Here is a 24,725-nt window from a genome sequence, read left to right on the forward strand (position 1 = left end):
TGCTGGAGAGGATGTGGAGAAATAGGAACACTTTTACACTGTTGGTGGGACTGTAAACTAGTTCAACCATTGTGGAAAACAGTGTGGCGATGCCTCAAGGATCTAGAACTAGAAATACCATTTGACCCAGCCATCCCATTACTGGGGATATACCCAAAGGATTATAAGTCATGCTGCTATAAAGACACATGCACACGTATGTTTACTGTGGCATTATTCACAATCGCAAAGACTTGGAATCAACCCAAATGTCCATCAGTGACAGACTGGATTAAGAAAATATGGCACACAGACACCATGGAATACTATGCAGTCATAAAAAAGGATGAGTTCATGTCCTTTGTAGGGACATGGATGCAGCTGGAAACCATCATTCTCAGCAAACTACTGCAAGAACAGAAAACCAAACACTGCATGTTCTCACTCATAGGTGGGAATTGAACAATGAGATCACTTGGACACAGGAAGGGGAACATCCCACACCGGGTCCTATTGTGGGTAGGGGGATTGGGGGAGGGATAGCATTAGGAGATATACCTAATGCAAATGACGAGTTAATGGGTACAGCACACCAACATGACACATATATACATATGTAACAAACCTGCACGTTGTGCACATGTACCCTAGAACTTAAAGTATTAAAAAAAAAAAAAAAACTAGAATAGTATTTCTACTTTTCTCTAATATAATTGTATCTCTAACATCTGAAACATTTCAAAAATTTTCTGGGTCTCTGAACAAGCTGTTTGTCCCTGGGTGAGTTATTTGACCTCCTCAAGCCATAGTTCCTTAAACTGAAGAGGGAGGTAGTAACATCTCTTGTAGAGTTCATGTATTAAGTAATAAAATTTATGTAAGAAAACAACAATAGTTTCTGGTATTTACTAAAAGCTCAGTGAAATCAGCTAGTACTATGTGGACCTCTGAAAAGGTGATGATCATGTCTATCTCAAATTTGAGCCAAACTCAGATGTATATATCTGTTAGTTACGTACAGATTTCCCATGTGCTAAAATGCTATTAAGGACTTTCCATGAGTAAATACTATTACACCTTTGGGAGTCATTAAATAAAAACTTATGCTAACACGCTAACACACACACACACACACACACACACACACACACACACACACACACACACAGAAGAGAAGAAAAACTAGCAGGGTATGGTGGTGCATGTCTGTAATCCCAGCTACTAGGGAGGCTGAGGCAGGAGAATTGCCTGAGCCGCAGAGGCGGAGGCTGCAGTGAGCTGAGATCGTGCCACTGTACTCCAGCCTGGGCAACAGAGTGAGATCCTGTCTCAAACAAACAAAATAATTTCTGAGCTCCAGATAATTAGTGTGGTTTTTTTCTTCCTTACCCCCACCTTCCTCTTGTTTCCTCCAAAACGTTTACCAAGTGATCCACTCAGTTTTAATTCATATGTATGATCTAATTTTGCTGTGGGGACTGGTATTTCAGTTAACCTCATGAGGTTATTTCCTGCATTCTGCTTTCATTATCTTGAAGGGGTATGTATTAAATCCTTTCCACACCCCATAGAGTAATTTCCTGCATCCTGTTAAGCTTCAGAAAGCAGTACAGTTTAAAAAACAACCACTTCACCAGGCCATCCTGTGGAGTAGAGATCATCTATGAGTCGGAGGGAGGTAATTGCTAAGCCAGACATTTGAAAGATTAAAAATATTTAATAAACAATTTTATTCAAAAATAGGAAGGTTAAATAGAAACTTCATTTTGCGTAACAGTATGAGAATGTCAGATTAATAATTTTTTTAAATATACAATGGCATGAATATGTGTTCTGATTCTGGTATTATTTAGAAGAGTCTTCTTCACTTGATTTATACTCAAATCTGAAGGAGAAATTAGAATTTCCTCTCAAAGACATAAAATGATGTAAATATATAATTCAGAGCCACAGCTCATCAAGAAGCACAAATACCATTTTCCCACGTGCAGTCTACGGTGCTTTAGACAGATATGACACGATGGTAACTCATGAGAACCAAATTTCAAGAGTAAGAGGGGACCTAAAAGCACAGTATTTCTTGGTGTAAAGTCAGGAGTCAGTAGCAGATAATGAGTAAAGGATGATGTAAGTGTTTGGTAACTTGCCAGGCTGAAGCTAAGAGAACCTCCTATGCATGACTTGTTATTTTGTACAGTGTAGTGATATATACCCTAATATATACCTTCTTACCTCCAGCTCAATTTTTATCACAAAAATGAAGACATTTTTCAGATAGACTTCCAAGGTAAACACTTTCAGTATGTAACTCATTTTGTCACAGTTTACGAATCTAGGAACTACAGTATCTACTCTAAATGAATAAATCTAATTTAATGTTGTTAAAATGTGTTTCCAGACTTCAAGGTAATTTACTATCCTAACACAAATGTGAAAAAAATGCTCTTGAGCAAACTGCATACCTATGCCTTCAGAAACTTAACAGAACTTGATCTCTATTACAGTCCTATAGCTATAAGATAGGTCAGTCAATTCCATCAGTCTGGCTCATATTCCAAAATATAAATCACATCAGCTGAAACAATGCACTCGAGTAGATGGCAAGTACTCTGTGTCCTTAGATACTACTCTTCTAGGGTTAAACTGCAGACAATGATGTCATTAATATTTCATTATGAATTCATTTCAGAAGTCCAAACTGATATGCAAACGTCAAAGGATTCTGAAAAACTCATCCAAAGCAAAGTTCAATCATATTTGGCAAAATTGTCATAAAATTTGACATTCAGCTGATTATTCAATAAACAAAAATACATTTTAACAGTTATAAAATTATGTCATTTGTGCAAAGAACTGCTTGAGGTTTCTGAAAGTAGAAAAGATCACAGGGCTGCTTCGAAGGTAGTGAGTTATCTCAACTTATCAAACTCCTTGTTCTACTCTTTACCTCCTTCTCACTACTGCACTTGACTAGTCTAAAATAAAATAAAATAAATAAATAAATAAGATCACAAGTTTTAAAATAATTGAATGCATATGTACCTGATTCAATGAAATTTCCTGTAAAATGGACAACGTGGATCCTGTCCAATAAAAATTTATAACAAAAACAGGCAACGCTCATGGGGTCTGCTTTTCTTTCTGAATACTGTATTCCCTATCTCGATCCCACGTGGGCAGCCGCCAAAAGGCAACATATCTTCTTCTCTTTCAGAAACTTCAGCATCTTCATGAAGCATGAATGCTGAAGCACATACAACTTCAACTATCACCTCCATGTGAATGACTGAAAACTGGGTTTCTGCTTTGTCCTTCCTAATTTCCAGTTCATATTCAATAATCTGGTGGCCACTTTCACCCAGACATGCTGCTGTCATCTCAACTCAGCTTGTTCTAAAGACTTCTGCTGCTGCTGGCTTCCACCATCCCATCCCCACCTTCAGAGCAATCAAGCTTTCTTTATATCTTTCGCCTCTTCCATCTCTTCTTTTTAATTGCCAATGCGCCTGCTACAATGCAAACCCTTATTTTACCTTCATTAAACCCCAAATAACTCCAAGAGCATCCTGAGCCTTTCTATGTCTAGTACCATATATGTTTTTTCTCTTTCTCAACATGTTTTTAAAAAGTGAAGTTGTTGGATATCTAAGACTTTATTTTATGCTTGATATTTAAAAGTGTGCCCAAAGTAAAAAGTCCCCAAAGTAATTTGAACTACAGCATAAACCGAGTATTAAATATAAACTCCCAGTAGAGAAATATACCTAGTAAATCATAATCAAATAAGCAAATTACCTCTATGAAAGATGTATACAAATTACAATATGTACAAAGCTGCCAAGTTTTATTTGCACAGATGACAAATGGAAAACAAGTTATAAGTAAAAATAAAGAAATGTTCTAATTTACTACAATAAAGATGTTATGATTGTAGAGGTAACTGTATTAATACAGCATCACAGAAACTAGAGTGAAAAACCCTTACAGTCCCACCATCTTAACGTTAAGTATTATAATCTCTTTGGATTTTTCCCTTTTTGTTTTCCATACTCATATTTTTTGCTCATTTTAAATCATAACTAAAAATAAATTCAGTTGAAATTTCATTTACTTCATTTTCATATTGTTGAATATGTTGATTTCTTCCTATTATTCATTACTACAAATAAAGTTGCAATGAAGCTTTGCTTATTCTAACTTACCTCTTCAGGAAAGATTCCCAAAAATGGGATTAGTGGGCTTGGTGGTATAAACATTTTTATGACAACTAAAACATCTTGCCAAAACCTTTCCAGAAAGATTGTTACTAATTTACGATGCCACAAAAGCATGCATGAGATCAGTTTCACCACGCCTTCATTAGCACTGAACATCACAATAAAAAGTGCTAACAGTTGGGAATTAGTAAGTAGCAGTAGTATTTTATTGTTTTGTCATTTTAATTTGAATTTCATGATTACGACCAATGATGAACAACCTTTTCAGTTTTAAAAATACTAGTTAGGTTTCTTTTTTGAATTGTGTATTTTGGTACAATTAAATGCCCATTACTAAACATTCCCCTATCTGTTGCTTGGATTTTATCTTACTTTTTTCCTCTGGAGAATGAGGAACATGTATTATCTCATATAAGAAGTCTGGGGGAAGAGTGGTCCCAGACTCAGCTGCTTCAGCAGCTCAACACTGAGGGCCACCAGCTTTTCACTTTATCAACCTTGGCATTTTGACCTGTCATCTTAAACTGACTTGTCTCATGATCTCAAGACGGGTGATGAGTTCCAGCTGCCACATGCAGACAACAATGTCCAAAGACTCAAAGGCTACCTATACTTTGTGTGTGAGTGTGAGTGTCTATAAATTTTCTCTCTGGATTTTGGAATAGTATAAATACCACAAAATGTACATTATTTTCTCTTATAATTTAAAAAAGTACCTTTATATTTGTTGTTACAGTTCCTTTATCATTATATCTAGTGTAGTTTTTATTTTCAAAACTGTTTTCTTGCTAATGTAACATATAAACAGAAAATGTACAAAACAAAAACGTACAGGTTAAGGATTTATCACAAAATGAAGATCCATGTAACCACCATTCAGATTAAGAATACTGCCAGAACCCCAGAATTTTCCATAATTGGGCCCCTAAAATATTCCCATAGTCCCACCTACCCAAAGTAACCACTATTGTGAATTTTACACTAATTTCTTGGTTTTTCTTTATGGCTTTGCCATCTGTCTACACAAGCATCCCAAACACTGTAGTTTTTTTAGCCTGCTTTTCAAACTTTATATAGATAGAATCCTGAGTATGTATCTATCTTCTTTAATTCATGTTTGGTGCCATTCATCCATGTTGAGAATTGCTGTGGTTTCATTTTCATTGCAGTATAATATTCTTCCATATGAATGTACTCTCTTATATTTATCCATTCTACTGTTGATAGAGATCTGTACTATTTCTAGATATTGACTTTAACATAATGTTGTGCACATTCTTTTACGTATCTCTTGGTACTCGTGCACAAATGCATTTCTGTACAGTACATAAGGAGGAGTGAAAATGCTGGGTCACAGAATACACGTATCTGCAGCTTAGGCAGATAATGCCAAATGACTGCAGCAACTTGTACTCCCATTACCAGTGTATGAGTTTGTGCTTTTTCATAGCTTTGTCAATATTTGGTATACCATCTATTTCATTTTAGCAATTCTGGTGGGTGTGCAGTGTTCTCTCTTTGTGGTTTAATTATGCATTTCCATGACTACTGAGACTGAGCATTTCTTCACATTTATCAGATGCTTCTTTTGTGAAGTGCATGTGTTCTCACGCACATTTTCAAAGTCGAGTTTTCTTTTTCTTATTCATTTGTAGGTATTCTTAAAAAAAAAAAAACCCTATTGATTTGTATATATACTATATATATTCTCCCATTCTGTCTTGCCTTTTTACTCTCTTTATAGTGTTTCTGATGCACAAAGTTTCCAATTTTAACACAAGCAAATCTATCTTTCCATTAGGCTTTCTTTGGTTTCTTATTCAAGAAGTCTTTCCCTTTCCTGAGTTTGTTCAGTGCTTTAAAAGTCTCAAGGATGCCTCTTCTTTCAACAGTACATGGGCCTGAAGTATTCCAGCTTTAGGGAAGCAGGCAGAAGATGCAACAAAAATTAAAATATGAACAAGGCAAATGGAAGACTCGTCTATAAACAAATGATGCTTTTGAAAATGACAATATTGGTAAAAATGATATGGTTTAAAGGTAACGCAAAACTATCTGGAACTGACCTATCACAAGTTTCTAAACTGGAGCTGATACAGCAAGTTATTACACATATACAGATAAAACATTTAAAAGGAGTAGAACTTGCAACTCATGCTTATAATACAGAATAAACATTCTTTTCCAGTATACAACACAAACAAAAATTGAGCATATGCTGGCCGATTAAAAAGTATCAGCAAATTTCCGAGAATTTAATCATATAGAGGTAAGCTATCTGGTAACAAAACAATCTGGTTAGAAAGTAATATCTAAAAGATAACTAGAAAATCCCCATGTATCTGAAATTAAGAAATATAATTCTAAATAACTTACAGGTTAGGTTAAAAAGATAAAATGGAAATTAGAAAATATTTTGAATAGAATATTACTGAAAACATTCAATTTTATTAGTCTTTTAAATAATCAGTATTTGTTTTGTTAATTCAATTTATGTTTTTCTGTATCAGTATCAATATTTGTATTTTTATGACAACTGAAACATCTTGCCAAAACCTTTCCAGAAAGACAGTTACTAATTTACAATACCACAAAAGCACGTATGAGATCATCTGTTTCACCATGCCTGAAATAGAAAATTTTCTATTTTCTATTTCAATCCTTGTATCTTTATAATTTGGTTCTACCTACTTTAGGTTTAATTTGCTGTCCTTTTCTGACTTTCTGAGAAGCAGGTTTAGTTCACCATCTCCCAGTCTTTTGTTCATAAAGGTTTAAATTTCTCATAAAGCACAGCATTATCTGTATTCCACGTGAGTTTTATAGGCCTTCCCAATTTGTGGCTTTTTTGTTGGTGTTAGTTTTGAAAAATTCTCAGTGATGATCTCTTCAAATACTGCTTCTGCCCAATTTTCTCTGACTTTGCTTCCTGGGACTTCATTTTAATGTATGTTAATCCTGTTTGTTGCATGCTCTGGGTCTTCTTTTTAATTTTCCATTCCTCTGTGTCTCCAAAATTCTGGATAATTTTCTTCTATCTTATCTTTTAGTTTCTTAATTCTTGTATCTGCTTTGTCCAATCTGTTATTAAGCTCATCTGTTAAGTTCTTAACATTACAGGTTTTATTGGTTCTAAAATTTCCGTTTTTTTAATACATTTCAGTTCTCTGCTAAAATTCTCAAATTTTTTTTTAATACCCTTGAACACAGTAAACACTGTTATTTTAAAGTCAAAGTCTGTGCCTAATAACTCCACATTCTGGAGTTCCCAGGAGGCTGATTCCATTGTTTATTTCTGCAAGTTTTCATTTGCTTTATTTGTGTGTGTGCCTAGTTCAGCTTATGTGCCAAGTTAGAAATAATAAGGTCTGAGATGGTGTTTTCTTCTTTTATTTATTTACTTTTGAGACAGTTTTGCTCTTGTTGCCCAGGCTGGAGTGCAGTGGCATGATCTCGGCTCACTGCAACTTCCACCTCCTGGGCTCAAGCGATTCTCCTGCCTCAGCCTCCTGAGTAGCTGGGATTACAGGCACTTGCCACCACACCCGGCTAATTTTTGTATTTTTAGTAGAGATGGGGTTCTGCCATGTGGGCCAGGCTTATTTTATTCTTCCAGAGACTATTTGCTTTTGCAGGCATCCTGGAACCCCTAAATCTAATTTCTAATCACTATAATCTAATTTTAAGAAACCTTTGGGAGGCTGAGGCAGGCAGATCATCAGTTCAAGAGATCGAGACCATCCTGGCTAACACGGTGAAACTCCGTCTCTATTAAAAATGCAAAAAAATTAGCCCGGCGTGTTGGCGGGCACCTGTCGTCCCAGCTACTCGGGAGGCTGAGGCAGGAGAATGGCGTGAACCCAGGAGGCGGAGCTTGCAGTGAGCAGAGATCGTGCCACTGCACTCCAGCCTGGGGGACAGAGCGAGACTTCGTCTCAAAAAAAAAAAAAAAGAAACTGTATGATGCATATATAAGATGTTGCTACTAAGAAGAACTGTTTATCTCTGGTTTACTCCCGCCTTTTGGGGTGTCAACCCAATGTGAGAGAAGCATACTAGACTCTTAAAATTCTTGGTGGGCCCTGAACTTATTATTTTGTTGGGGGAATCAAAAACATATGCGAAAAGGGACACAAAAAGAGTATGTAGGCATACAAACAACTGAAACAAGAGCTGAAAAAACCCATAAATATTTGGAAATACACATACAAGAGTAGCAGCCCTTGTGTTTAATTGGTATGACCTTTATGTATTTTCCCACATTTAACTGTTTTCTGTTAAGTAAGACTCCACAATAGGTCTTATCTGTTTAATTCCATTAAAACATTTAATACTGTGACAGATATAATCAGGCATTTATTCCTACTTTAAGTCATTATTTTGTAACTTGTCTTAATATCTTTATTGATGTTTCTGTTTATTTCTTCCTCATCATTTTTATTAAGTCATTCAATCATGTCCATAGTTTTTTTTTTTTTTTTTTTTTTTTTGAGAAGGAGTCTCACTCTATCACCCAGGCTGGAGTGGAGAGGCGTGATCTCAGCTCACTGTAACCTCTGCCTCCTGGATTCAAGCAATTCTCCTGCCTCAGCCTCCCAAGTAGCTGGGACTACAGGCGCGCACTGCCATGCCGGGCTAATTTTTTTTGTATTTTAGTAGAGACAGGGTTTCACAGTGTTGCCCAGGCTGGTCACTAACTCTTGAGCTCAGACAATCCACCCGCCTCGTCCTCCCAAAGTGCTGGGAGAGGTGTGAGCCACCACACCCAGCCAAGACAAATCTCTTAATTATCTTTCTATCTGTAGAAGTAGACAGACCCACCATTTCTTTTCATTCTAATCTCTCTGAAAACATTTCATGCTATTGTAAGACAGAGCAGGTAACGGTCTAACTTTGGTAAGGAGAAAAGATGGAGAAAGTTTCTCCTTAAGATTTTTAAGGAATAAAACAGGGGTGTTTTTTAAAAAAGTTAAGTATTAGTGAAAGTAACCTTCAGAAGGAAATTTCCCAGAAAGCTTTATTTCAGGAACAACATTCCTTTAATCTCAGATAGGCTAGATACCTACAAAACGAAATAGTAGGAATTCACTCACCCACTGGGCTGCTTCCGGCTCCATTTGGCACTGAGAGGTCTGTAGTGCTCAACATCCCACCTAACAACGTTATGGAGAGAAGACAGAGGGCAGAGAATGAATATGAATTAGGTCTCTTTACCTGACTGAATGTGAACCGAACAGAGGTAACTCTCACTCTAATTCTAAAACGACACAAAAATAAAAACTAGCTCAGTCTGAAGTTGGCATTAATAAGTAATCTGATGTAGTTGCATATCTCATATATATAAGTTTGCCTTTCAAGCTTGATGTTGCCTTCAATACCAAATAGTGGTATTGCATCAATACCAAAATAGTACACACTGATAAAAATGGGGGCAGTATGTAGGGAGTACGATTAAATCACTAAATTAAATCTAGGACTTAAGGGAGAGGAGACACCGCATTATGTAAACTAATACAATAAATGCAACGTAAATTCTGCTGAATTAATGAAGTAATTCAGGCAGGAGGAGATGTAAAAGATACTCTAACTCCAATCAGGTAAGTCTATCACCCATATTTCTAACATGAATGGCTCACACTCTACTTTAAATCCTTGCTTGTGATATCTAACTAAATTTTCTGCCTGTCAAAGTATGGCTTTCCCATGAGAAGGAAAGCGTATAAATGGCAGGTTCTCAGTACTGTTCTACTTTGCATGACACAACGCTACACTCACAATTGATTTTCAAAAAAATACTTTAAAATGAGGACAATTATGTAGCCGTGACTCTTGCTCATTAAAACAATACAATTAAGAATAGCAAAATAAGAAACTGCTTATGTTAGCAAAGACTTTTTTCACCCTCTTTATTAAAGAAGTAGCATAATAGGTATCACTACATACCTGCATTGCCAGTACTCGGTGGTCTCTGAGGAGCTCCAGGAGACACATTTCTATGTAACGTGGTTTGAGGTGGAGACAGCATGCTTGAGTCCGTTAACGTTGAGCTGGCTGCCAAAGATGGGGACACCAATGAACTCCCTGGGTTAGTGTAGGACAAAGCATTGGGGCTGGTCACTGGAACTGTGACAGACATTGAAAAGTTCTGAGGTGGCAAACCAGGCTGTAAATAAAGAAAAAGAAGGAAAAAACTGTTGGTTTCATATTTATCTACAAAGTAACTTTTGAACTTTAATGTGGCAAGGTAACTCAAGTTACTAAAAGTAGAGGATAGGGATAGGTTCTTAACCAATTTACAGATTAAAGCTATTTTCTTTAGAATTATGTTTGAACATGAATATGCCCGACATAAGCCTTTTCAATTTCAATTTTATATATTAATATATACTGTCTATATTCTGTATTTCAAATATTCATAAAGACAAATTTAAGAGGTTAAATCTGATAATCAAGTAGTGTTGTCAAATTTAGACATTACGAAATGTATCACTGTCACCAAGTAAGCATAATTGGCACTTCGATGTAAACCTTAATAACATTACATTTCTATTGAGAGATACCAAATATAATGGAAGGAGAAAAGTGTATACACACATTATTAACTTAATATGTCAAATCTGAAAAATCATAAATATGTCCCATTCTGATTAACTAAATTTCTAAAGGGCAAAACTAAGAGGTAAAAAAAGTAATTACATACAGAACAATGCAATTTGAGTTAAATGAAAATGCAAAGAAATCTAATCTAAACAACAAAATTAACTACTAACCAAGCCAGTAATAAAAGTAATGAAGTTTTTGGTATCTTCTTTAAATTGTATAAAGATTAAATTACAAATATTGTAAATGCTAACCTTCCCTCCCTCCAAATTATTCCATGCCCCCTTTTTTATATTTTTCTCTCGCATTTCCTCCATAGACCATTTACAATATGCTTGTTAACCATGATAAACAGATGTTGCTTTTTAGAATTTAAAGTGGGAGAAAATAAAACAACTTTACTGTGCCCTCATTTTAAAAGAGTAACATACAAAAATAAGGTAACACTGCTAATTTAAAGTTGGAAGAATATATTTTATTGTACTTTATTCAATAGTTTATTTTATGTAGAAAAATGATAATACATCAACAAATACAAAAACAGTGGGTATATGGCAATTTTTTTCAAAAGTAAAACACTTTTATTTGTGCAATATCTTTGCAGCTTTAACATTAACTGCAAGGTCAACAACATCCCTTCATTTGCTACTGTATTGTTTTTAAGAATAATAATGGTATTTGCCCAAAAGTAACTCCTTAAAGCCATTTTTTTGTGTGAGCTGGCTTCTTATACAGGTTGAGCATCCCTAATCTGAAAATCCAAAATCCAAAACTTTTTAAGCACCAACATGATGCCATAGAGAATTCCACACCTGATGTGTGGAAATGCAGGCATACAATACACTGTTTATTCAGTGTCTCCAAGGGGAAAAGGACCTTCCAGTCTCCCATCAGCTTCAATATATCTTTTCTGTGCCCACTCAGATTCCCTCACGCAAACATATCCACAAAGGGTAATAAAATGGCACATGTGTAGGCTACACATGCTGACAGCAGGTTCCCCATGATGTTCCACATGGGGCCAAGACCTATGACATGGGTAGCTGAGACAGCAACATCTTTGCTTTCTGATGGTTCCATGTACACAAACTTTGTTTCATGTACAAAATTATGAAAAATATTATCTAAAACTTCCTTCAGTCCATGAGTATAAGGTATGTATGAAACATTAATAAATTTAATGTTTAGACTTGGGTCCCATCCCCAAGATATTATACATATGCAAATATTCCAAATTTTGAAAAAAATCCCAAATCTGAAACACTTCTAGTCCCAAGTATTTCCGATAAGGGACACTCAACCTGTAGTACAGGACTACTCTGAAGATATGATCCATCGTGCATACTTTAGGGCACAGTTTTGAGAGAATTAACTCTGATAAAATAAATATCAGCATTGAAACTAATTTGTTCAAGGGAGGCTGACCTATATACACAGAATTAGGAAATTAGATCCAAAATAACTGTTTTAAGTAGCTCTTGCCAATGGAGCTTCCAGTGAGAATTCTTTGAAGAACTATCAAGTCTAGGAGCATGAGCTCAAAGAAAAACACTCTTTCACTATGGTTAGATGAATGAGTATACAGAAACTGTAAAGTCACTATTTGCTCTGCAATCAGTTTAAGAACATTGTTGCCTTAAATTAAAATTAAGCCAAGCTGCTCTTCCTTAGTATCTACAGCATAAAAAAAGAACAAAATTTGGTGGTATTGTTGCTAAGTGATTTGGGGACATTAACAAACTGCAAAGCAGTAAGCTTAGCTCTACTATTACGGCAACTATACAAAATAATTGAAAATAATTTAGGGAAAGAAACAAGTTTTGCAACAATCCTAACTACCATACACTTTGCTTTCTCAAGATCTATTTAAGAACATAAATGTTTTTAAGTCATGGGAGTAGAGGGAAAGTTATACATACTCTACAATATAAATCATAGAATTTTAATGCTGGAAGATACCTTAAAAATCATGAGAGCCAACTCACTTTATAGATGACGAAAGAATTCAAGATGTTTAGGTGCCCTATCCAAAGGTACTGGGGTAAGAGGTAGCAAAGTCTGGATCGGCATGTTTTCTCTTCACTTCTACATTTAAGATACTGAACATGTATAAGATTTCAATAATTTTTAAAGTTTTATAAAAAATACTAATAAAATGCCTTTCTTCCCTTCTACTTATTGTTGTCATCACCCACTATAAAAATAAGCAACAAGATGTTTGGTCAATCTCTTCATGCACAAGATAAAAGCACAAACCATACTTTAGTACTCACTGCGATTTTATGATTCCGCATCATATTATCAAATTCCTCATTAATTTTTTTATATTTTTCTTCTGTATGTGGAGTTAGCACATATGAAGTATCAGGGTCTGGGCTGTCGCACCCTCTGTGTTCCTTCTTGTTCAGAGCCTAAATAATGAAGTTAACAAAAAGGATCAACAAATAAAAAGTAGAGGTAAAGTAAAAGTACTTACAGGGCCTCGTTTGAAAATAAAATCACTATCTTCATTTAGTTTGCTGAATCTGTCCTCCGAGAGTGGACTGTGCTCAAAGTAATCGTCAGCATCAGGGCTCTCACAACCATTAAGGCCTTTCTTTCTTAAAGTCTGAAATACAATTGGAAAATTCACACACAAATAATGCTAACTTGCCATGAGTTTTTCTGTAAAATTTATTAAGAGAGCACAGACGGAATGAACTGAATTATACAAGAGCCACTGAAACGGTTTCTAAATTATCACATATGTACTTACTTCTTCAAATAAGATAAACATTATATATAAGTAAAATTAATCCTCTCGTTGTACGTTAAGAGAAAAGGAATATTTACTTGTTTGGATTCTTCCTTTCAAAACTTCTTAAAATACTAAATTACTCACTGCTCTGACAGTTAAAACTCAAATCTGATTAAAGCCTGATCAATTTATCAATTTAAAATTCTATGATCAATTTATCCAATATAACCAATGCATGAAAGAACTAAAATAGAAATTCATAAAAATACTTTGAGAAGTTATCGCATCTTTATAAACTGAACATTTCAGCAACTTCACGTACTCTTCCTTTCTGCCTATCAGAGTTTACTTTACTCAACAGAAAGAATCAGCACAATATCCCAATAATTTCATTCCTATTATTCACTTTCCTGTATAACTTTGAAATATAAAAGTTCAAACTTGATAATTACTTATGTCTGCAATGACTCTTTCCTATGTAGAATGTACAAATTATTAGTGACTTTACATACTTTTAAAATTTGCACTCAAAAGTTATTCAGAGTGTATTTCATGGTTTGATTTAATCCACTGATTTGACTTTCTGGAGAATTTTCTCTCCTTTGTTTTTTCTAAGATGCAGTCTCGCTCTGTCACCCAGGCTGGAGTGCAGTAGCACAATCTCGGCTTTCTGCAAGCTCCGCCTCCCAGGTTCATGCCATTCTCCTGCCTCAGTCTCCCAAGTAGCTGGGATTATAGGCGCCCACCACCATGCCCAGCTAATTTTTTTTGTAGTTTTAGTAGAGACAGGGTTTTACCATGTTAGCCAGGATGGTCTTTATCTCCTGACCTTATGATCTGCCCACCTCGGCCTCCCAAAGTGCAGGTATTACAGGCGTAAGCCACCGTGCCCAGCCCTTTCTGGAGAATTTTCTTGAGTGCCATTAAAATATCTCCTGGATTATACTGACTTTTTTTTTTTTTTTTTTTTTTTTTTTACTTACTTTGGGGTAAGTATAATGCAAAAAACAGTTGGTTTTCTGATTTTTAACTTAAAGTCATCATGAAATAACTTGCCCGGTACTTAAAAAAATAAATTAAAAACCAAGAGCTTGAAGATATACAGAATATTCCTTTACTTTCAGAATGTCTAATTTCTTTCCTTCTTCTTTTTTTAAAAATCCTGGTGGGTCTTAAAGTAGAGTTACAGGGTTCAACACTGAAATGGCTGAGACTTCTAAATTTTCTGGCCAACTGCAGAGAAGGATTAGGAAGTTAAAATTTCCAAGTAAGCCTAACTAACAGAGCTCTATTAGGAAACAAAGCTTGATCACTGAACTAGTCCCAGAGAAGTTCGTCAATAAATGATTAAATTAGATCTAAAGATATTTTTAATTATTTCATAGCAGATCTTAGTATCCTTTAAAATATGATTAGCAAAAATTATGGATGTTTATTTTGATCCCTTTTTCTTGAATGAAGTGGAATATAAACAGTACATTAAGATTCAAGAATTTTTTTCTTAGTTTCTCCAAAGTCAAACTATTTTTAAAATTCACTTTATTCCATTTGATTTTTAAAAATTTTCCATGAACAATCATAAGCAATCATTAGTATAGATACGTTAGCTTATTAAATTACTTAGCATGTGCATATAGCAAACACAACATCTATTTCTCCAACATTTTCTCCATGGCACTAGGCTCTATGAGCCTAAGTAATCACATGGACTTTTATGTGTGCTTGGCCATAAAAGGTCCTGTTGTTGGGAGCACTAAAGGATAAAGGCATTTATCCCCCCCCCAACCATGGTAGCAAGTTTACTTGCCAAATCTTTCCAAGTAGCTATGGGCAGTGAAAACGTAGACACTCAGAACACTGGAACACATTGAACTCTTAAAACCTACACAGCACTAGAAACAGAACAAATATAGTAGGTGCCTACACACAGATCTTATCACAAAGTTGTTGATTTATTCTACTCCTCAATCTCTGATATTTCCCCTCAACTTTCATCTATTTTAAGACTAGTTAATTCAGTCTTGCTCTTCTTAGTAAGCAGTAATGCTTATCACTGAAATTTTCACAAATGGCAATCACCAAGTATATATCTCTTTGATCATATTTTAATTGCCAGAGAAAAAAAAAAGACAGCTTTTGTTCAATAACTACAGAAATTTTTATTCTACAAGAGTAAAGAGTAGGGTTAACCCTACTTGTATTTATGAAGAAGGAAAGTGCTCTGGTATCTCCAGCTCTGCAAGCCTTCACTTCAGATGGGGTTTCTGTCACCACGAGAGAATTTAAGAGGCTCTATCAGCTTTGCAGATAATAAGCTAATGTATCTCTGTTTAATAGGCAACTTGTGTCTTCTTATCACTAAAACATGAAGAGTTGTTGTGAGGACCCAACTACCATAAAAAGACTTTTTCTGTCTTCACATTACCAAATAGCACAACAGTAGAAGTTTCTCCTGTGCCACTGGTATTAACAAGTGGAATGCCATAATCTATTAAGAAGGCCAGGCAAGGTACATATGAACAAGGCCAGCTTCAGTCTTCTCACGCACAAGTTAGTCACAATACAGACACTTGCTCAACGAGGAAAACACAGTGTGAAAGGTTACCACCATGAGAGATCTGCTTATTCCTCATAAAGTAGAAAAATGCATCAGGAGTGCCAGTACTGTGTACTCTCTATAGCTATCACTAGTCATTATCATAATCCATTCTAAAGTAAATAGAACTTCAAAGATACTTTATTTCTTGTAAATAATGTGAGTTTTTCTATGCCATTCCGACAAACTTAAGGAGAAAACTGAACTGTGCCAAAATAATTTCAAATTTCAATGGTGTGTACCCATTTAAGTTGACTGATCCCAATTGCTTTTCTTAAAGAAATGTATTCTAAAACATACATTACAGACTGCTATAAAGATCAATTTAATCAGTAATTATTAATCAATTTAAGCCGATTGGATGCACCCTGTTCTGTACATGTTCCAAACTAATTCAAAGTTCCCAATTGGCAAGATTACTTAAATAAAATCCTAACATTAACACACTTATTTTTTTCATCAGTTCACTTCTATAGAAGACAGTATTTTTGGAGGGTCAGTTAAGCACTTATTAGAAACAATCATTTTTCTATTTACGTCCATTTTTCCATTTATGTCACAACAAAGTTAAATTCCATTATGATTTTAACAGTTTTTTTGTGACCTGGGCCAATTCAGGTACTTTCTGTATATTGTCATTTATGGTAGAAAATGCAAGATTTAAGTAATAAACTTAGCTAACATTTACCTTTCAACATTAGTTATGTAAGCATAGTGAAATATTTTTAAATGAACCCCAAAAAACTAAGTATCTTTAAAAGCTATGTATTGTTTAGAGCACATTCCAAGTTATCTGATTCTATGGGGTTTGTGCCTTGGTTTTTGAGCTATTTACAACTCTATGAACAGAAGATAATTTGTAGAAAACTGAGAGTAAAGCAAATAATTTGTGTTTGTAGATGTGCAAATAAATTTCATCTGGTGGAAGTTCAACTGACTTCTTCCCTCCACTGTGGAAGAGCCAGTTTTTGTATTTATGAAGCAAATTCATTTGGCCTTCTTGGTGGGCTTATATATTTGTTTGATCTTTGAATTTACCAAGGCAACATTTTTTTCAGGCTCCCTCACTAATGAATGACTTAAAATCTTTGACTCATGTTCACTTTATATCTGTCTGACAGTCATAATCACCTTTATAAAAAACTATGTTACGGCCGGGCGCAGTGGCTCATGCCTGTAATCCCAGCACTTTGGGATGCCGAGGCGGGCGGATCACAGCATCAGGAGATCAAGACCATCTTGGCTAACATGGTGAAACCCCGTCTCTACTAAAAATACAAAAACAAAGCTAGCTGGGCATGGTGGTGGGCGCCTGTAGTCCCAGCTGCTCAGGAGGCTGAGGCAGGAGAATGGTGTGAACCCAGGAGGCAGAGCTTGCCATGAGCCAAGATAGTGCCACTGCACTCCAGCCTGGGTGACAGAGGGAGACTCCGTCTCAAAAAATAAAAAATAAAAAAAAACCCCACAAAAACCAAAAAACGAAATTATGTTACCACTTACCACCCAACTCACTGATTTCAGACCTAAATTCAGGAAAAGAGATTCCTAGTAACCCTCAATAGGACTTATTATTGGAGCAAGTATTGGTTTTTAAAAGGAAGTAGTAGTATGCTGTTCTTTAAATTTTTTTTAAATATTTGATTAATCTGTATTAATTTGTTATAATATCAAGTATCAAGGAAATATGACAAGACAGGGCCTGTGGCCTTTCAATATTCATCTTCAAAATCTTCTTGTGATAATTCATAAATTCTTATTTATATTACAGCATTAAGAATGTTAACTGTCTAAAACAGCAAACCCCACAACCTTCCTTTCCATCGGAAGCTACTAAGACCTAAAATGAAATTCAAGTTGGTGGAGGAAGAGAGGAGGGCATACTGCCTAAAAATATTTCCAGGAAAAAGGAATCCCTACATGATATCCACACTATTTCTGTGTTGCAAATGCCCAAATTGAACTTAAAAGAGAAGGTTTTGCTTCGTTGTCTAGTATTAATTAAACCAGTTTTACCTAAAGGAAGAGGAACTTTAAAAGACTTCCTTCTTTTGTTTTTGTTTTTTTATTTGCTGATCTTTTTTTTATTAGTATTACACTTTAAGTTCTGGGGTACATGTGCAGAACGTGCAGGATCGTTATATAGGTATACATGTGCCATGGTGGTTTGCTGCATCCATCAACCTGTCATCTGCATTAGGTATTTCTCCTAATGCTATCCCTAGACTAGCCCCCCACCCCCTGACAAGCCCCAGTGTGTGATGTTCCGCTCCCTGTGTCCACGTGTTGTCATTGTTCAACTCCCACTTATGAGTGAGAACATGCAGTGTTTGGTTTTCTGCTTTTGTGTTAGTTTGCTGGGAATGATGGTTTCCAGTGTCATCCACGTCCTTGCAAAGGACATGAACTCATTTTTTTTATGGCTGCATAGTATTCCATGGTGTATATGTGCCACGTTTTCTTTATCCAGTCTATCACTGATGGGCATTTGGGTTGGTTCCAAGTCTTTGCTATTGTGAACAGTGCCACAATAAACATATGTGTGCATATGTCTTTATAGCAGAATGATTTATAATCCTTTGGGTATATACTCAGTAATGGGATTGCTGGGTCAAATGGCATTTCTAGTTCTAGATCCTTGAGGAATCACCACACTGTCTTCCACCATGGTTGAACTAATTTACACTCCCACCAACAGTATAAAAGTGTTCCTATTTCTCCACATCCTCTCCAGCATCTGTTGTTTCCTGACTTTTTAATGACCACCATTCTAACTAGCGTGAGATGGTATCGCATGGTGGTTTTGATTTGCATTTCTCTAATGACCAGTGATGATGAACTTTTTCTCATATGTCTGTTGGCTGCATAAATGTCTTCTTTTGAGCAGTGTCTGTTCATATCCCTCACCCACTGTTTGATGTTTTTTTTTTTTTTTTTTTTTGGGTAAATTCAAGTTCTTTGTAGATTCTGGATATTAGCCCTTTGTCAGATGGACAGATCACAAAAATTTTCTCCCATTCTGTAGGTTGCCTGTTCACTCTGATAGTTTCTTTTGCTGTGCAGAAGCTCTTTAGTTTAATCAGATTCTACTTGTCTATTTTGGCTTTTGTTGCCATTGCTTTTGGTGTTTTAGTCATGAAATCTTTGCCCATGCCTACGTCCTGAATAGTACTGCCTAGATTTTCTTCTACAGTTTTTATGGCTTTAGGTCTTATGTTTAAGTCTTTAATCCATCTTGAGTTAATTTTTGTATAAGGGTGTAAGGAAGGGATCCAGTTTCAGCTTTCTGCATATGGCTAGCTAGTTTTCCCAACACCATTTATTAAATAGGGAATCCTTTCTCCATTGCTTGTTTTTCTATCTACTGCTGACCAAACACTCCAAATAGTAGGGAGGCTCTTGAGTTTAAAATTTCCATACCAATTTAAGGAAAAACAGTGAAGGCCTGAAATTTAGTGAGTGCCCTGGTTAGAACCTCCATTTAGGTTAGTTATATCCACGTCTGTTTCTTTGATGAGGCTATTTTACAACACTACAGAGATGGACATTAGTTAACTTACAGAAAACTTGTAGTAGCTACAAATAATTCTCGTTTGCAGACATTGTTTCCTATGAAATACCACTGATTGTCACCCTGTGGATACTGACCACTTTTGTTTCTATTTATAAATTTGCTCCTGCATTCTTTAACTATACATGTATTATATTTTGAGTTCTCCTCTGTTTATGATCTTATTGTTCCCTCATTCACTAATGAATCAAATAAAATCTCTAATATGTTCATTTGATAATTTTACGACAGGAATGTTTATGCCTTTGTTCAAATCTAATCTGCAACCTGGAAGACTTATAATCCCAACTACCTGCTGCACACTTTCATTTGGATATTTTACTAACATTTCTATTTCAACTTAGCCAAGATAGAATTCATTATCTTTTATTAAACAGGTCTGTCCTTTGGACTTACCAACCTAGTCGACCTTATTCCCTTTATTCTCTCTCTACATTCACATGGAATACCAAATTTTGTATATTATTTCCCTTTCTACTGTCCCCATACTTACTCAAGCCTGCACTATCTTATGTCTAGACTCTTCTTTTTTCCACTTTTCTCTCTCTCTCCATTCTATCTGTTCCATAAACTGTAACCAATACAGTTCCCCTCAATACCATTCTGAATTTCTCACCTGTTTTAAATCAATTTATTTTTACATGAAGATTATCAGTTGTGCCTGCAAGGAGAGCTATCTTGCAAACCAACCTTGGTGGCAGAGATGAGAGACCATGGAGCCCTTAATATGGAGTTCCTGGTGTCAGGCCTTCAGGAAGCCAGATACTCCTGCCTCCTGCCTTTGAGTGCTATCTGTCTAAATCCTTTCAATAAATTCTTTCTTTAATTGGAGCCACTTTAAGTGGGTTTCTATCCCTTATAATCAAAGAAGCACAAGGAAGAAAACTGTCAGTGATCCTTTAGGTAACACACTATCAGTCTCTTTATCCAAGTCACATATTTCTCAAAATAAGTCTGGCTAGTACCTCCACAACCTAGAATTCATAAAGAGTCTCAAACTTAGAAGTGATGATTAATTACTACTGTTGGTCAAAGATAACTGATTGAAATAATGGTATCTACCCAACAAAAATCTTTTAAGTCATATGTCCTGTCATTCTACTTATAGAGTACTAGCAACCTTCTCTTTCAAATTCAAGGAAACATGTACAGAATTCTGGGTATATGCTAGCACTTGGCTGACCCTGTACATCTGCCTCTCATTTTCTGGTTTATGTACTAAGCCTCTTGGTGAAACAAGAGATGGAAAGGATTAAGGGAAGAGTTGAAAAGAGAAAGAAAAAAGATATTTGAGAAGACAAAACAATACTGTTTAGACCTTTTTCTAAGTATGTTGTTTTCTTTTACATAATAAACTTAAAAAATTTATTTCAAAATGAATTACTAATTAGGCAGGGCAACTCATTTAAAATGGGTTTCTTTTAGCTTATGCTCTTTCATGTTAAACACTCAGCAAGAAATTACATATTTAAAATTTCAGCCACATTTTCCATGGAAATGTTATATATATAAAATAGTTAAATACAAACTTTTATATATAAAATACAAAAAGTTTTATATATATAAAAACTTCCATGGAAAATAAGCGTGTCTAAAATTTTAAATATATATATGTGATTCTATTTGTTTGGAATGGAATTTGACAATTAAAAGTTGAGTATATGTTAAAAGTTTTTTCAGTTCCTGGTAGGCAGGAGTTAAAAGTGCAGTCCATTTTGGTGTGTGTGTGTGTGTGTGTATCTATACAAACATATATAATGTGTGCATATATATATATGTGCACATATGCACATTACTATGATCTTTGGCATCTGTTTACAGAGTAAATAAATCAGGATTATCTTCCCAAATATGTTTAAATAAATATTTAAAGCATATGGGCTCTTAAATAAGAACTTATAAATATCCCAAGGGACTGGCATTTTCTGGAATCTTGACATATGCCACTAAATTTTGGATAGAAGAGCCTATACTACTGGAGTATTTGCTAGAGCCCATGCTTGCTCTTGGTAACTCTGGCCTACCAAGAACTGAAAAAAAAATTAACATATGCTCAACTTTAAAATTGCCAAATTCCATTCCAAACTAATAGAATCATAGCACTTACAAGTGAAACTATGGAATTGAAAGTACTCAAAAAGTATAAATGCATGGTTTTTAAATGAATGAGGAGCTAACTGATTTAAGTCGATTAAATAAACCCACAAAACATTTGACCACCCACCTTAAACCTCATTGCTGTGACACAGCTGAGCAGTAAATGCTCCATAAATACTAGCTGAGTAGTCAGTAAATCTAGCACAAGTATAAGCAAGTGCTTGTAAAATAAAGAAATCATGGCTTGGGCCGGGCGCGGTGGCTCATGCCTGTAATCCTAGCACTTTGGGAGGCCGAGACGGGAAGATCACTTTGGGTCGGGAGTTTGAAACCAGCGTGGCCAACATGGTGAAATTCTGTCTCTACTCAAAATACAAAAAAATTAGCCGGGCATTTAGTGGCAGACACCTGTAATCCCAGGTACTCAGGAGGATAAGGCAGGAGAATCGCTTGAACCCCAGGAGGTGGAGGTTGCAGTGAGCCGAGATCGTGCCACTGCACTCCAGTCTGGGTGACAGAGCAAGACTCTGTCTCAAGAAAAAAAAAAAGGAAAAAAGAAATCATGTCTCAAGTTTCAAGAAATTTTTTAAATTTCAAGAATATTTTAAAAATGAGAAAAGTTCTCTTTCCTCATTGTAAATAATTATTTCCAATTTTGAAACATATACTACCTATTCTTTCTAGCTACTCTGACAACACATAAAAACAATTTTTAAAAATTGTGAAATAGGAAAGGTATGTACAAGTTTATAGAAAATTCAGCAAATAATTATAAAGTGACCATCAGTCATTTCAATCAGGTCAAAAAAAGAGACCAAGGCCAGAACTCTCCCTATCTCCCTTCATCACATAACCCTCTCCTCCCACCTTTACAGGTAATACCATCCTAACTTTGTGATGACAATTATCTGGATTTTCTTTATAGGTTTACCACATATATACATATCCCTAAAAATATAACTTTGCTATGCCTATTTGTGAATGATATGTAAATGGTACCACACACATATAAATGGAACCACACACAGTATACTATTCAGTCTTGCCTCTTTCATTAACACTGTTTATGAGATTCCTCCATAGAGTTACACAGAGTTATAGCTGGTTCATTTTCACTAAATATTGTATTACATGGCTTGGAAAAAAAAAAAAGACTTGTATCCATTCTACAGTAGACAGACAATGGAGAGGCTTCAATCTTTTGAATCTATAAAAACGCTGCTGTGGACATTTCTGTAGACAGTCTACTGCATAATGTGCACACATTTCTCTTGAGTATGTATTCTTAGGAACAGAAGTATTACTTCATAAAATATGTGGATCTTTGGCTATACTAGATGATGCCAAACTGTCTTTTAAAGTAATTGTATTAATGTGCATTCCTACCTGTGGGATTTAATTTGCAATACCAACCACTAATGAAGTCAAGCACATTTCGTATCTATTGGCCATGTGGATGTTCTCTTTTGCAAGGCACCTATTCATTCAAGTACTTTGCTAAGTTTTCTACTGCCTTTTGATAATTGTTTTATAGTAGTTCCTTTATTTATTTTTATAGTAATTATTTTATAAGTAGTCAGTGTAAGCCCTTGGCTAATTTTATACATTGTAAAAATATTTTCCCATTATGTGGCATTAAAAGAAAAACAAAAAACGCTCATCTTTGGATGAAGAGTTCTTAAACAGAGTCAAATTTATCAGTTTTTTTCCTTTCCAGTTATCCATATGATAGCGATTTTTATGTCTTATATAAGAAATCCTTTCCAAAATCATGAGGATATTCTCCTATATCATCCTCTAAATAGCTTTATAATTTTGCCTTAGGTCTATAAGCATCCTGGAGGTAATTTTGTATAAAATCTGATGTAAGTCCAATTTCATGAGTTTTCCATATGGATATCCAATTGTCCCTACACCACTGCTTAAGGAGTTTGTTCTGCCACCTCTATCATATACTAAGTATCAATATATGCATGGTTCTGTTTCTGCGCTATTATTCCACTGGTATGTTTGGCATTTGGTATTTGTGCCACTGCCACTGTATGTTCATTCTTATAGCTTTAAAATTAGTCTCAATATATTGTAGTGCAAACCCTCTCACCTTGTTCTTCCTCAGTGTCTTCTCCTGTTCTATTTTCTCTGTGAACTTCAGAATCAGTTGTTGAAATTCTCTCAAAAAGAATTTCTTGGGAGTCTGATTGATATTTCATCAACTCTACAGAGATTATCTTAAGTGGCAAAGATACATATAATTTGAGACTTCTGATCCATGAATATGGTATAACTCTATATTCCTAGGATACATTCAACTTAGTCATAATATATTATCTCTTCTACATATTACTGGATTTAATCTCTGTATAAGTAATGCTAGATGCTTTGATAAATCCATAAATCTCAGTGGCTTAACACAATGAAAGTTCATCTCATTCATACAAAGCCCAAGAAGGATGTTTCTTATTCTCAGTGAGCCCTGTGTGAGAGCCCCTGTGTCAGAGCCCAAAGACATTTATCTTATGGTTCCACATATAGGACCACAGGGTTCCCATTCTTAGCACATGGTATGCCCAACAGGGAAGAAAGAGTATGAAGATTATGTAGGAAGTATCTTACTGGTCATGCCTGGAAGCAGCCTGCCTCATTTTCACTCACATCTCCTTGGCCAGAGGTCAGTCACATGGCCACTCCTAACCACAGGGAAGGCTAATACAGAGCCTAGTTTTATGCCCAAACAGTAGAGAAAATGGGTCATTCTGAAAATAAAAATGTCTCCCAGGCGGAGGTCGGGGAGAGCAGAGATCACGCCATTGCACTCCAGCCTGGGCAACGAGCAAAACTCTGTCTTCAAAAAAAAAAAAAAAAAAAGTCTCCTATAAAAAAGATATGAACACAAAGAAGTAGACTAATATTTTGCTAAAGACTTTCACATTT

General features: G+C 35.4%; 1 protein-coding gene across 17 annotated transcripts in view; it reads right to left on the reverse strand.

Moving 5' to 3' along the window:
- LOC105479408 (myocyte enhancer factor 2A) overlaps positions 1–24,725 on the reverse strand; it is a 164,363-nt gene that overhangs the window by 39,546 nt on the left and 100,092 nt on the right. For 8 of the 17 annotated variants that reach the window (XM_011737352.2, XM_011737353.3, XM_011737351.3 and 5 more), the window contains 3 exons: positions 13,273–13,404; positions 10,140–10,359; positions 9,290–9,349 (listed from right to left, as the gene is read on the reverse strand). In XM_011737352.2, the coding sequence (XP_011735654.1) occupies positions 9,290–9,349; positions 10,140–10,359; positions 13,273–13,404 (412 nt within the window). Of the gene's footprint in view, positions 1–9,289; positions 9,350–10,139; positions 10,360–13,057; positions 13,208–13,272; positions 13,405–24,725 lie in introns of all 17 variants that reach the window. The other 9 variants (XM_011737346.3, XM_071100585.1, XM_011737348.3 and 6 more) reach the window with 3 other exon arrangements.

The sequence above is a fragment of the Macaca nemestrina genome, chromosome 7 (genome assembly GCF_043159975.1).
Source record: "Macaca nemestrina isolate mMacNem1 chromosome 7, mMacNem.hap1, whole genome shotgun sequence".
NCBI lineage: Eukaryota > Metazoa > Chordata > Mammalia > Primates > Cercopithecidae > Macaca > Macaca nemestrina.